The following is a 15,100-nucleotide window of genomic DNA, read 5'->3' as shown; positions in this document are numbered from 1 at the left end:
TAAGATTTCCCTTTCCAAATCTCATCTGCCCCCTCAACAAGACTATGAGAGTGATTTCAAATGAAGACCTGTGCTGAGTTGAGACACAATGCTTGAGAATATCATGCGATAATGCTGACACTGTCTCTTTTCCCTCTCGCCTCAGCAGTATCACGAACGCATGAGTCTCGTGATTCACAGAAACCTGTTTTTAAACTTCCGGCCAATTAATATTGGCCATGGTCTTCCTGGGAGCCAGAAATGAAGAAAGGGTTCTCAGGATGTGGCAGTGACAATCTTGCAATCGCGTGAACCGTGATGGGACGACTTCCTATAAGAAAATTGGGCAATTGCCTAGCTTTTCCATTCTATAAAACGATATAGAGACAACGAAACTTATAGGATGATAAGTAGTCGTCAGGCCTCCTGGCCGGATTAGACAAGCACATGCTACTGCGATATCTAACTCGATGGTGTTGGGGGGGGGGGGGGGGGACCCATACATGAATGTTAAGGTATCTTTACATCTATAGGTCTTCCTGGAGACTTTTGACATACAGCGTCATCACATCAAGAGTCCCCTTACACGTGTAGACCTTGATATATCTACGGATTGAATCACGTATTCTGACGGTATCCTCTTGTCTGCTCTTCAATAGGCCATGTCGTTCTTCGAGTAGTATACCGGCCTGTATCTAAATCGTTCCCTATGAAGAAAGAGAAGATGCAAAGAGAAAATCCTGAAAGCAAGGCAAGCCAACACTTCCCTTGGCCCAGATACCACATCCTTCGCAATATCAAAAGCTATATTGTATGAGCTTTAACCATGTAATTGGGGCTCTTGCGCCACTTAACTACCTCCCACTTTATTTGGTCCTCGTATCTTCCGGAAGAAACTGCCTCCAAAATCCAAAGTGACGATGAATGCATTCCTTATAAATCATCCGATCAAATAACCCATGTGAAGCTCAACCTCATCTAGGCACGCAGATCATATACAACAGAAGAGAGCTTCAAAGAAGACCTCGCCATCTCCAAAGACGCATAAAAGCCTTGAGGAAGCCTCAGTGACATATCAAAACAAATCCGATACCCTCGCAGCCGAGACATCCCACTAAAAAATGACAAGAGGAGATTGAACTGAACCCCTCTAAGAAGCATGACGTCTCCGCATACGCACTTTCGCAGCTGCAATAAAGTAGTCGTGCCCCCCGTTCAGCCTTGACTATTGACACCATAGCTGCTCATCAACTAGCAGTATACGATAATAGCCCCTCTTGCGGAAACACAATAGCCGATGTTTGGGTGCTTCAAGGCATCTGACCACATTTCCATGATGGACTGAAAAGACAGGTGACGAACTACCCCCTTTTGGGTCCCCTGATTCTCCCTGAGACACCAGAGCAGAGAGCGAGTCTTGTCTTCCTTCCCATTGCCAGGGACAAGGGATGAGGGGACTGAGACACCGCGTTTGGAGATCCACATTCGCGCAGATGAAAGTGAGACTCTCATGCCTTCACGAAATTTCATGATGAGGGGAAAGGTTCCGATGCACATACAGCCGGACCCGAAGCCCTTCCCCCCCCCCCTCAAAAGAGGGAGCCGGCAACCCGCAAGCCACATGGCGCTTGTTTTCCTTGGTCCACCACTTGACTCCCAGCCGTGATCCAGCCACAGAGACGTTGCATTCTTCGGCAAGAGGGATGAGGACCTAACCGGGAACGAAAACGAGTACTGGGAAGACGTTTTCCGTTCTCGGCCCTAGGTAAGCCCGTGGAGGGCATGGAAAAAGAAAAGAGGAACGGGGCTATTGCCAGTAGGGCAGCAAACCCGAGTGAGTAATTCATGACGCAGGCCGTAAATGCCCGCTGTTGTGCACCCCTCGGCCCGACGAGATCGTAATCAGCCACCACCCCTGCCGCCCCATTTGAACATGCCTAGATCGTAAGAGTGGCTGTCCCCTTGAATGTTCGTATTTCACGCGTAAATCCGCTCGGCTTCAACGATGCGTAGCGGCTCTCGATTGAGTGAAAATGTCACGAGAGGCATCGTATTGTTGGTGGTTCCTGGGAAGAACGGCATATCGAGCGGTGATTGAATAGATCAGGCAGATCAACGGACGAGGCACCCAGTAGGAACGTCCTGTGTACTCTGTTGCTCAGAAAAGAGTATCATCCGCAGATTCGGTGCAAATGCGCGATGCAGGGATCTGGCTCCGAGTTTCTCAGGGATTATGCGGCAAGTCCCTGAAGCTGGAGCTACAACTCTTGCCAAGAATGATCGTGACATTCGAGGAACGACCGGCGGCTAGAAAGCGCCGGAACTCGAATGACCACCACGAGCTAACGACGACCAAGGAACGGAACGGGTGGTAGCTTGGCAAGGGGAATCACCCTAGACACAGTGTGGCGGCAGTTCAGGGTCTGCCCAGCTCGTTTGCGGAAGCTTTACCGCTGGCTGAAAGACGCGTGGCCGGACTTCGTGGATTTGGTGAAAAACTAGGGCAAGAGGATGGCACGGTGGGCAATGCCAGCTGAGAAGAAGGAATGGTGATCATCAGGTCGTCGGTACCATGTCACAATGTCAGCGGATGACGGCGTGGTGAAGGGATCCAGAGGTTATGATCTGCATGTAGTAAGACGTAGGGGGGATGGCGTTGCATTCCTCCCAGGAGCCCTGAAGCGCGAACGTGCCGGCTTAGAGGGGTCAGATGTGAGGATCTCTAAGGATATCGGTAAGGCTGAGGAGGATTGAAAGTTTGTACAACGCTAGCACTGGCTCCAGTTACATGTGGAGATGGGCTAATTGAGTTGCTTACTACTAGCACTAGACGCCAACGGGAGACGGGCTGTGTGAGTGTTTTGGTTGCCAGCTGGAGCTGGAATGCCCTGATGAATTGGGGGATTTTGGCGATGTATTCAGCGGTAAAATTACAATGAGTAGGTAGATGATGGGGCGCGGCCCTGAGACCGTTAGCCGAGAGCGGACGAATAACGTAGCAGCAGGATGATATTGCCGAGACAAGGGCAAGGCTGGAAGTAAGACTCGGGGAAAGGGAGGTGACCTGGCATGGAGCAAGGGTACGAAATCGATGACGCTCTGAGAGGGTCTGAGATCGAAGCCGGCATTCCGTCCACAACCACGTTCAAGTCCAATTCTGGATGTAAAAGTGTGATATGGTGGCTGATATTGAGAAGGATGGCTCATGGTCAGGGAAGAAAGAGATTGGAAGGCTGGCGTAAGGTAGTATAGATGGACTAGGTCAGGCAGGTAAGGTGTCAGAGTCCGAGAGAGAGTCTGAGTCCAAGGATGGCAGCAAGTGACAAGAGTACCTTAGGTACCTCAAGGTAAGCTACCTAAGGTAAGTGAGGTGAGATGCAAGATGGATCTTTGTCATCGGATCATCCCTTCGGTGCTCGGTGAAGGGTACCCCGCACCCAGGCCGACCACAACCCTCCCGTCTGATGGACGCTCACCAGCACCGGGTCACGCACTGTGCACCATGCACCCTGTCCAGCACCCTAGCACGCCGTTCGTCCCATCCACTTTCCGTCCAGATTTCACCGATACTCGACGACGTGTCTTTTCTGGAATTTTTATAAGCCAAGGCTGGTCGATTGTTGAGTTATCTTAGCGCAGACCAAAGACGGAACAAGCCGTGGCATTTTCAACAAAAGCTAATCTGGCCGCAAGCGGCCGCACTTAAAAGATATGCCGGGCTGAGATGGTTAATCCCCGCCACGGGACGCCGTCTCTGTAGCTAGGCGCGCGCAGGGCCTGGACCCAGCTAAGGTGGTAAGCTCCCACCTAAGCAGTGCTAAGCAAGCTAAGGTGAGGTAGTTGCTAGCCCCCTCATGCCCAGGAACGGAGTACCTAAGTTGCAAAACACATAGGTAGTGACATGCTATCCATGCTATCTCTCGTGCATTCTCTTTCTCCACTGTCATCTGTTTTTTCAATACAAAACCTCTGAGTCGTCCGCGTGGACTCGGAAATCTGTCGAGGGGGAAGCGTGAGACAGGTGGAAAGTGAGAGACAAAAATATGGCACGCGGGGATTGAAAGCCCGCAATGATAAAATATCTCAGACATTTCTGCCTCTCAAATGTCTTAGCGGAGATACCTCTGGAGGTCCCTCTTCGGCCGCCCACCGTACCTCTAGGCTACCTTGTCCCTCCCGTCTCTTTCTGGAGGTGCTGTCCTGGTCTCCCCCCCACCATAGTCAGGCCCATGGTGCTAAGTCCAACAGGGACAAGGCTGATAAGGCCCAGTGGTCTCGGAGATGCAAGACTAAGTAGGTAAGCCAAGCCCATTTCGCATTCCATTCCGTTCCCCGTCTGCCACTCGTGCGTGCCTCTTAGTTTATCCTTTCTTCTTTTTCTGCCCGCCCGCGGAAGCTGCCTTTCCCATCCCCCCTAGACCAAAACCAAAAAAAGTAACTCGAGGTTTCCTAGCTAAGCTCCTTCCTCCCCTCTCTCCACAGAATGTCACTCAAAAACCTTAATTGGACATCAATCCAAAAAAAAAAAAAAAAAAGTGTGGAGTTCTTTCCCAAGAATTTGCTCACAAAATACCAACCCCCAAACGTGCCTGCCTCACCTGCACCCATGATCTGATCTTAGGTAAGGTAGCAACTACCTTGGGTGAGGCTGGGAAGCAACGACGAGCTTATGGAAGGAAATTACAGGGGACCATTGGTAAGCGAGCATTCACCAAGGTAAGCACCGGCGAGAAGCAGGCTCCGAAGATCCGAAGAGACGGCGAATAAGACGAGTTATGCATTTTCGGACCTGACCTCCGCATTGAAGGCACTCTTCCACCCTGTCGCCTGTCAAACCTGGGCAGAATCACAATCATCTCCCCCACCAACCTTACCTTGCGATGGCGGGTATCATAGTGGCTAGGGTATAGAGTACAGGACGTCGAATCTCAACCCTCCTTTTGCCCAGCCTTCTCATCTTGCCGTTTTACACCCGCTTCTATTTGCCCATCCATCGAACAATGGACAAAGCCAATCTTGTCGCAATTTTTCGAGTTTGGTAACAAGAGGCATCAGCCGAGATTGCCACTTTCCGGCGATTCGGGTCGCGCATACCGTCATCTGTGTCCTTTCGATTTCCACGACTGCCAACCACGGGCCATTCCGACCGTTTCTTCCCTTACCTAAGCCCGTCACCCGTATCCCCTGCCTTCCTCTCAACCACTCTGCTCCGTACTCCACCTTCCCCATCTTAAAAAGACTAGGTGGGTACGTAACTACCCTGTACCGGACTTGTATCTCTTAATCCGGGCTCCATTATTACTGCATACCTCAAGGTAGGTATGGATACTGGGTGAACTTGCTTTTCCCTTCCATCCCGCTTTATCAATCCCATCACATCATCACACCGAAAAGAACTACAACAATCATTCATCCAAATTTTGGCATCTACATGCACCCATACAACTGGGACATTGGGGCTCTCATCCGATCACAACGACACAGCCACCCTTAGATCGCAAAAAAGATGATCACAGGGTAGGCGCCCAAGAACGCAACTGACGCCGTGCGACAAATCCACCCAACCAACCATCCGATGGAAACAAGCCTCTTTTCGTCACCCAAGATACGCACACATCCTTGCCTCCCAACATCAAACGGGTCGCCGCGTCTTTTGCACAGCCCAAGCAGCCCAAGCAGCCAATCCAGCGGAACGGGGACTAACAGAGCCAAGAAAAGAAAACATCATCTCCCACACACTTTACCCCCAAAACAAATTGTTCTCAACTCCTTGAAAGTGAGGTAATCAGATACCAAACTCGATCCGCATGCACCCGTCGGCGTCTCCCGTTCACGCGCATGAACCAACGGCTTCCGACATCACCATCGCTCAAATTCTCTCATCATTCCCCCATCCCTCCCAAGCCCCCCCCTTTCCCCTTCTCACTTACAGCTAGCAAAGTTTGCAAAGTTCGCAATCCCGTCTGCCCACCCTCTCCGATATAGCAGAGCACCTGAACAACTCTCTTCTGACCATCTTCCCGTCGTTCATGCTGTGTTCCGACAAGGTTCGTATAGAACCATATTGGCGGGAATTCAACTTCTTTTCCTTTCTCAGCGACTAATTTGCCTTGCTTTGCCTTTTTTTTTGCACGAAGGTTTACGCTCCTTCTGCAACTCTCTCTTTCCATACCCTCCCGTACCCTCTTTACATCCATTCCCCCCTTCTCGTCGACTTCATCTCTCCATATCCTTCTCCTCAGTCCCTCTTCCTCTTCTAACTGGTTCGCATAAGGTATGTGACAGGAGGCCCAATGGAACCATCCCCTCCCCCCCTTGAACGAGAGAAAAGAGACAATTCTGCAATCTGCGGGACCTCACGACAGTCCTGCCCCCCAAACAAGGCCCTTTTTCATCCCCCCCTTTCCACTTCCCAATCACCCCCTGCCCTGCCCCCCTCGTGAAACCCACCACACCACCCACGAACCCGTGAATGTGCCAAACTAAACACCACCACACCCCCCACCCCCCTTCTACCACAGTAGGCCAGACCTGTCTGCCAGCCATCGGGTAGGTGAAGGGCTCATATTGGGTGGAAATTAACAAGGGCTGGCTATGATCTCCGGGCCAAGCCGACAGAGGCAGCTCGTGCAGCTCGTGCAGGGGTAGGGGTACCGGTAAAGAGAAAGGGAAGGCATGTCGCAAAATTTCCAGGTTTGCTTGCCTTTTTTAACCTTGCATTTTCCTAATTCTCTCTGGCACTTTTCTCGTAGCTTACAAGGGGGGGGGGGGGAGGGAAAAACGGGCGGGATGCTCATCCTCCCCCACCCATCCAACCATCCACCCACCCTTCCCACTGTCATCCCCCTCGGACTGTGCCCAGCCTTTCCTTCCCTTCTGCGCGGCTGCACGTCCTGTCGCATTTCAGCCATACCCGTCTTCGGGATTTCTGGATTTCTTCAAAGACGAACAAAGAGATGTTTCGCACTCTGTCCATTCAGACTGCTGTAGCGGACAATAGATTCAGAGCTCATTCATGTGCGGCACAGTTTCATAGACATATAGAGGCACCAATCATGTTTTGGGGGTGGGATAACATTGTCAAAATTTTCGCCGCAAAGGACAAGAACATGTGGGAAAGGGTCAAGAAGCTCAAGCTGAAATTGCCACAATTGATCTCCCCTCCAAAAAATAATAAACAAACCAAGTACCTGGCATTGGCACCCGCCGCTGCTTCCCCAGTACCTGGCCCTCCAGAAGAAAACTACACTCAGTCCGTTCCGCCTTGAAACTTCGTACGCCATCCTCCCCCCAAGCACTAGTCTCCATATCCCATCATGCCGTGGTATCTTTCTCTCCTCTCAATGTCCGACTCGATAGGAAAATAAAAACTTTGTCTTTGTTGAAGCGAATGTTCCTTATCCTCACATTATTACAACGCCGCATGGCCTTTCGAGAAAGAGAGGGGGGGTGGGGTTACAACAGAGAAGGAGGAGCCGTGAACGAAGGAAACCCCAAACATAAACGGGAAACAAAATAGAGAACGAGATCCCAAAACAACAATGCGCGGCGGGTATCCCTAACAATATCTGTCGTTCACCGTGTCCCGCCTCCCCCCCCCCCCCCCCTTGGCCCCCTGGCCGACAATGTATTTTTTGTTTTTCCCAAACTTTTCCTTCCCAAAATGTTTCAATGTCGGGGTGTGCTGGGGCCAAATTTCCCTCCATCCCATTTCAAACCAACAATCATCTTTCTCTTTTCCGCGCGCCAATTCGCCGTGATCCCTTTGTTTTGTTTTCCCCCCTGCCCATGTTGTGCTTACTCAATGTCAACGATGCATTCAGTCTCGTTCGGGTATCGAGTGGTGTTCCTGATGCCTGTGTTGCTCCCATACGCCAAAATCTCGCCTTCGTGTTTATGCCAAATTTTCATCATTTCCTCGAAAAACGAAAACAGAAGAAGAGGACCCCAAAGAAAAACAGCTATTTGCTGATAAACGGTTTGTCCTCTTTCTGCTGGTGGACCCAAAACCGCTGCGGGGTTCCTCATTGTACAGACCGCGATCTACCATGGCGGACTTGGTATCCGTAACAATTGCTTGTGTTCATGTCTCTTCATGTCATGTTGGAGACATTGACACCAGACGGGGGCACCATTGTTGGGTAGTACCCACCCGACGTCGGCTTACCCTCAAAAGGACCGCACCTTTGATTCGACACGAGTGCCCCAGGTTGGAAAATGCTTGGCAACATCGCCCCCTCAGGATCCCGCTTGACCCTGTCGTGAAGAGGATCGTAGGTTGGCGTCATGTGCGGTACCAAGTTGTCCTGCGCGTGTCGGCTATGGGTGAACATTTCCACGCCACCCCTGGAATCGCTCGTGTCGTAAATATGACCTGGATAATATTGGTATTCCTTCGTCGTCTCGATGGCTTTGGCGTCTTCTGGCGGCAGCATGGTCTCGAGTTCCGGATGGTGTCGTGTCGACCCGTAATGGGCGCTTCCCCGGGAGTCAAAGCCTCCCCCGTATCCGCTTCCGACCATCGCACCTGCGGCCCCAAAGTCGGGACCGATGATCGAGTTAGTGGGGTATCCGGTGAAGCTCCCGCCCGAGCCTCCTGGCCCGCTGCTTGTGCTGGCGCGCCTCTCGCTCTGATAGTGCCCTGGCGACCGGCCACGCACAATCATCTTGGCCGACTTTCGATAGGCGACCCGCACATAGTTGTCCGGGCCTTGCGATCCTACATCGGCCCACAACTCAATCAAAAGGTGATAGTACTGTTGGGCAGCTCGCCTCTTCCCATTGTTTGCTGTAGCCTGCTTGAATTGGATGCGCTCAAATGTGTGTTCTGTCTGGTACGAGTCACCGCCACCTTGTTGACCAACGAATCCCCCTGGGGCATCATACCCGCCGAGTCTTGACGATCCTCCCATCCCGGTATCGTGGGGGTAGAGGCCGAGAGGATGCGACATTTGAGGATGTTTCGGGTGGAGGCGCACTTTGCCGGGTTTCTCGACGGGACCTTTGTCTCTTTTAGGCGTATGCTGTACGAGGTCGATAACATGGGCATCGTTCTCAGCAACAACAGCAGAGATGGACATGGCGAAACCGAGAACTGAGTACGGTTGTGTCGAGCCTTGCGGTGTGAATTGTAGACCCTGACCAGGATAGTGCGGGGTCAGGCCGAATGAGCAGATGCAAGAAAAGTAGTTCCTCCTGTAGCAGGTCCAGTCTCCTTCAGACTGGAAGAAGCCCTTGTCGATATTGCCCTGTATGTCAATCTTGACTTGCCCCATGTTTCCGTCAGTGTATTGGAGAATGCCGAGGGGGTTGATGCTGCCCAGTGGAGGCACGCTCGCCTGTACCCTCGAGGAGGACGAAGGGTAGTGACCGGAGTCCATCCTCAGAGCCGTGGGCGCCGTGAAACCGGTAATGGGACTGGAAGTTGGCGAGATGGGGTGACGGCGTAGAGCAGTCGGGTACGATGGAGATCTAGGCTGGTGCTCCGACACCCTCCTGAAGGATGGCGTCGCTGGAGAATACTGGTCTCGAGTGCTGATGTGTGTGCCAGGATGGGGTAATGCTGTGGAGCGGTGGGCATGTGCCATACCCGTTGAAGAGGTGCTACTGTCAAGTAAGTCTGTGAGTTTGACCATGTCTTTCTATCTTGACAGGATAGGATCGATTCCATCTGGTAGCGTGTCGGAGGGGGGCAACAGTGTGCGACCTACTTTGAACCCAGGCGAGGCCTGACGACGTCCAGGCTGGGGTAGACGTGAGAGGTGGCTGGATGGTAGAAGCCGCCGTCAGCGGAGTACGGAGTGGTGTTGCTTATAGGTGGATTGAACAGGTTTAAGAGTGTCGACTGTTGTGGCGGGCCTTCGATCGTCGACAGAGAAGCATTGGCGTTGTGTTCGTATCTGATGTTCTCGTCAGCCCAAGTGGCTCCCCGAAAGAAGAGGCTTGTACAAAGCAAAAGGGTTGGAGCCTGGCACGACAACTGCTGTACCGCATCCGCATGCGAGACACAGTGTCAGTGCTACCAACTCGTCGTACTGCCAGCAGCGTGTTGCACAACGGCCAGCGGATACAGGATCGGGTCATGCGAGGACGCACAACCATCTCGCTGCGATAGGCGGGAACGCCTGCGGATTTCTAGTCGCACGTTGGTTGCCAGAAGGCAGCTACCCACGCCTGTCCATCCTTCGCCGCTGCAAAGATCAGATCCCCTTGTCTCTGCATACGTCTTTTCCGCGTCCAAGGCACGCCAAACTAGGACGCTGAGCCGAGAACCGATCAGAAGAGAAGAATTCGAGCCAAAGAAGTCTGTATCTTTAGTAGGGCTCGCAGAGTGAGGAGTACGATTGCCAAGTCGGTGGTGAAATTGTGACCAGGGCTCCGAGTGACTGGATACCCTGAAGAAAGCCATGACCGACCAGGCCTGCACACCGCAGCACTACAATCCTGCAGTCCCGAGAAAGAAGCAGAAGCCATGTCCAGACAAGGACCGGGCAGGAGTCGAGATCAAAATCAAGGAGAAGTTTACATACCGCATGTCATTGCTCGAAGCTGCTTGCATGTCAAGGTAATCATAGCCTGTCGACGGTTCGAACTCCTGTTTGGATGGCAGCACTTGTTAGATCGTAGCCTTTTCTTCTTTCTTGGAAGAATGAAGATGATGGGAATAAGAATGAGATCTCGCAAAGTGATCTGGAAGCTGTGCCGTTGCTGGAGTAGTAGCCGGGGGAGGAGCTGTGTGGGTGTTGCGGGGGCGAGACGCCTCAGGCGTGATCCGCCACAGACAAGCAGACAGAGGGGACAAGCGAGTGACCTGCGGCGCAATCATGGGCGATAGTTAGCTGGGCGTGCCAAAGAGAGACATCTTCCCATAAGGAGGTAACATGCGATAAACTAGCCTGAGAATGAGGTAGAAGAGGGAGGGGGTGGGTGCTGGTATTGGGGCTGACCGGTCTGGGCCTGGTCGGTCTCGTTGAGCCCGACCGATGAGGAGACACAGTGGATGCGGCGGCGGCAGAAGAACAACAGCAGCGGGAGCAGCAGAAGCAGAGGGGGAAGAGGGAGACAGCAGTAGGGGAAGGGAGACACACAGAGAGAGAGAGAGAGAGAGACTGAGTGAAAGAAAGAGAGGCTAAGAGACACAGAGACAGACAGAAACAGAGGGAAGGAGAGTGAGAGGGAAGGTGTGTGTGTGTGTGTGTGTGTATGTGTGCGTGTGGTGTGGTGTGTGTGTGTGTGTGGGCGAGTAAGAGTGAGAGTGAGAGTGAGAGAGCGTCAGAGAGAAAGAGAGAGGAGAAGAGGCAACATGGGAAAGACACGGTACAATCCAGTACCATCAGGCACCACAGTGTACTTGCTTGCATGACTTGCAGATGAGCGAGCCTGCCGACAGGCCAAAGTGATAAGTCTTGCAGAGCAGACACACTCATACACACACTTATCTGCATGCTCACATCTCCCTCTCAAGCTCACACGCCCGGCTGGCATACCTCACATCAACCCAGAAGTGAGCGAGTGAGTGATTCAATGAGTGAGAGGCACCGCGATGCCCCCTCCCCAGCAGCGCGCCATTTGAGTGTCGGGGGACAAGACATTGATGGTGGTAGTGGTATTGGTGGTAGTACCAATCGTCTCCGAGTCTTATGTTCCTCGTCCCATCAGATGGGCCTATGGAAGTTCAAGGCCCCAGAGGAGAGCGACAGAGTGTGAGAGAGAGCAAAGAAACGAATAAAGCACAAAAGCATGCGACTGGAACAATTGCATGCATGTTGGTTGTCCTCGAATGGGCGCCCAAATGTGCTCTGTTCTGCTGCATTGCTCTGCTCTCTTCCCTCAACCTTGTTCTGTTTTCCTTGCTTTTTTTTCCCCCTTCTTCCTCTTGCTCTGTCTGGTCTGCATGCAATTCCAAGGGGAGGCAGGTGATTTGAGATGGCGAGAGGGAAGAAAAACGAGAAACAAGACGAACTCAAAGTGCCGTCGACGAATGTGTGCAAGGCAGGAGAGACATTGGAAAAAGCAATGAGAGCCAAATCGCGTACGCACCTTTTCGCAAAGCCTCACTCGGCCCGCTTCCTTGCCTGTCCGTACTTCGGGACAGGATCAGGCCGTCGGGACGTGGCTAGGAACGTGGATCTGGGCGTGGACCAGCCCTCGACTCGCCCGCCCTTCCTTGCCTGCGCCACCCGTTGAAGGCGTTGTTGGTTTCTGCGCGTCTGTCTCGCCCGTCTTGTCCTGTGCGTAAAATGTCTTGTCTTGCAATGTCTCGTCTTGCCGATAATGCTAATTTGTGCCGGATCGTAATCGTAAATGTGCTGCTGATGAGCTAGGTAGCTGTGCAGCAGATCCGACCCCATCCGCCGACCGATGGACGGGTTCCTGGCCGATTTAATCAATCAAAGTTGATGAACATGCCGGTCCATTGTTGTTATTGTTGTTGGTATGTTGCAGCATCCGCCGCAATTGTTACTCCAGCCGATTTTTTTCGTTTCGATTTCCGGGTACTGAGTATCCGTAGGGCACAGCGTCCGTTGCGATTCGATGTAAAGAAAATGGGAAGGGAAAGAAGGGAACGGAAGGGAAGAGGGCTCGGGAACGAAGCGTAAAAGTGACATTGCAGGGGGTTGTTATGGTTGTTCGATCAGGTAAGGCAGGCCAACCAGGATAGGAGCATTGTATCCATAACGAGTTCTCCCCCCCTCTCTTGGATAAGCCTGAAGGGAAGCAAGCGAGCCGCGAAAAAGGGAGGGATTCCGAAGGGAAGGAGGCGGGGCAGAAATAGGATGACGGATAATACGGTACCTTTGGCAGCTGTTGAGGATTCATACGACGGTCGTCCGTGCCGGCCACGAGGGGTGTCGTGCCGTAGTAGAGGGGCGGTGATCTGGTGCTGATGCTGGCGCTGGTGCTGGTGCTGGCGCTGGAACAGCGCTCTCGTCGCCCCAGTTCCTCGATCCTCTGTTTCGACAACGCAACTGTCAGCACACAATGTTCCCATAACAAACATCCTGGCTCCATTTCCAACCAACCCAGCCCAACCATCCCACCAACACACCCGACAAACTCAACCAATCCTTTTCCACTGACTTGCTTCTGTTGCTTTTCCCTCTCAGATATTCGGTAGGTACTGGCTTGATTTGCCGCGATGCTCGTCTTGTAGACTGTTCTGCCTCTTCGCTCGGCTCCAAGAATCGACTCGAAAGAAACTCTTCCCAACGCTCCACGCGGGCTCACGGGGCTTCAATACTCACCGGTTGACTCTCCAAGAGTGCCCCTGTCATGCCAAGGGTTTGCGTGCAGCTCTTTATCCTGCTTGACCTAGCCAATTCAATTCTGCCGTCAGCAACGGACCCAACTTGCGTCTCTGTCAGAAACAAACGTGGCCGTTTCTTTTTGACCCATGAGCGCATCACCCACCGCTCCAGCATGATCGATCGATCGTGTTAGAGACACCGCTGTTGATCCACGGGTAGGGCAAGAACAGCATCACGCCGTTACAGCTGTGCCGTAAACATTGACAAATCCTCTGCGCGGATTCCAAGACTGCCTCATGCAGCGCACATCAAGCCGCTGTCTTTCCCGCCTATCTGGTTGCGCTTTCCTTGTTGGAGATGGTCTGGCTGGGTCGTTCTCCTCCACACGAGTTGATGAATGGAGAACGCGGTCTTACTTACTCGCAGGAAGAAGAGCACGACAGATTGCTATAGGTACCTGAAATGGAGTTAGTTCTCATTAATCTTTCAGCGACAGATTGTGCAGCTGCCTCATCAGCAATGGCCAGCAAGCCAGCGATTGTCCCCGTCCTCAATCAACGCGAATCAGGTTCTGACGTGGGGGAACCGGCAAGATGGATCCTAGCCAACGAACCCTGGTGCAAATCGCCCTGGGTGGCCACCCACAACTTACGAAGAGGGAGCATCGCGCCAAAGAGACCTAGTGATAGTTCACGAGGGGGAAAGGAGGAAGAGTTGCGGTTTCCACGTACTATATGACGATTCTCTCGTGTTCCAACTTTTCGTATTGATCAGATGTTAGACTTTTGTTGGCCAATGTCTTGTCTGTCCGAGTATCGGATAGGCTTTCGAAGTGAATTGTTGTAGGCCGTAATGCGAGGAAGGTGCAGTAACTTGAGAAGTCGATACCAATAGCTTCTATTCGTTCTGGATGGATATCGAAGGAGTCTCGGTTCTGGAGATGTAGTTGTCTAAGTCGAAGTGTCTACGAGAGGCCCAAAATGTGCAGGATCTTGGAAGCAAGGTATCTATATACCCTGCCAGAGAAACCCCAGATGTGGCTGGCTCAAGATTGCACAGAGAGACAGAGATGGGTTGGAGGCTCCAACTGCGACTGACTGCTGGGGACAGTTGCACAAACAAAAAAGCAGCAGACAGCTGGATTTCGCAAGCAGAGGTCCGGCCGATGTCCTAGAAGCCCAAGATGTAATGGATACAATATACAATATCGGAAAGAGGTAAGGCGGGGGCCTCCGCGCGCGAGCAGCAAATTGGTTGTGCAGTCTCTGAGACAACGGCAAAAAGAGACATTCAGTCGTGCAGCACTGCGGAGAGCTCCCAGAACCCCCGGTCGACTTCTCGAAAAGACGTGCTTTGCCTGCCTTTGGTGCTTCCTTTGCTAGAATACGATGACAGGCGTGTGAACCGAATGCGCAGGGTAGGAAAACTTCCCATCGCCAAGCCGTCAAGCAAAGGTAACGGGAGCCGGCTAGGGCCAAAGTCGAGGTATTTTGGTCAGGGGGGGTGGGAGTCTGTACAACTCGACTTTGCCGCTGGCCAAGCTTCTCAATGGCCCAGGTCCATGGGGCTATTGAGGCAAGCAAGTCTTTGTGGCCGTGTCTAAGGGTGCAATCAAGGTGGAATGATGCTATACCGCTCATCAATCCGCGAGCTGACAAGCGCTCAAGCCTGATGGTGAGAGACTCTTAGCCCAAGCAACGTTTCCATCACCATAGTCTGTCTGTACATGATACAACAGATGGATTCAGGCTTAGATCGAGGCGCCTTCTTCGAACCAAGGAGCGGAGGATCTACTGACCTGCATCGGCGTGTAGCCGGGTCAGTCGAGGTCCTTCGGTTGGTGAGCGGAAGACGACGCCTTCCAAGCCTCGCTG

At 52.5% G+C, this 15,100-nt stretch overlaps 1 protein-coding gene across 1 annotated transcript; it reads right to left on the bottom strand.

The window, feature by feature from the left end:
• Positions 1 to 7,041: 7,041 nt before the first annotated feature.
• HER10_EVM0003517 (NDT80/PhoG like DNA-binding family protein) lies at positions 7,042 to 14,656 on the bottom strand. Its single transcript, XM_035482928.1, has 4 exons — positions 12,775 to 14,656; positions 10,509 to 10,573; positions 9,690 to 9,878; positions 7,042 to 9,582 (listed from the first exon to the last, which is right to left on the bottom strand). The coding sequence occupies exons 1-4, from the start codon at positions 13,012 to 13,014 to the stop codon at positions 8,073 to 8,075; spliced, it is 2,004 nt and encodes a 667-aa protein (XP_035331357.1). The 5' UTR covers positions 13,015 to 14,656; the 3' UTR covers positions 7,042 to 8,072.
• Between the last annotated feature and the right edge of the window lie 444 nt (positions 14,657 to 15,100).

Source organism: Colletotrichum scovillei, assembly GCF_011075155.1.
Source record: "Colletotrichum scovillei strain TJNH1 chromosome Unknown Contig00007, whole genome shotgun sequence".
Lineage (NCBI taxonomy): Eukaryota > Fungi > Ascomycota > Sordariomycetes > Glomerellales > Glomerellaceae > Colletotrichum > Colletotrichum scovillei.
The sequence above is the reverse complement of the archived record's forward strand: the minus strand, read 5'-3'. Positions and strand labels throughout refer to the sequence as shown.

Bases quoted from the DNA above. Each gene is read 5' to 3' on its own strand.
- HER10_EVM0003517 (XM_035482928.1), bottom strand. From the start codon at position 13,014: ATGGTTGGGCTGGGTTGGTTGGAAATGGAGCCAGGATGTTTGTTATGG. The intron at 10,574-12,774 runs GTACCGTATTAT...CCATCCAAACAG, and splicing joins ATCCTCAACAGCTGCCAAAG to GAGTTCGAACCGTCGACAGG. The intron at 9,879-10,508 runs GTATGTAAACTT...CGAGAACATCAG, and splicing joins GCTTCGAGCAATGACATGCG to ATACGAACACAACGCCAATG.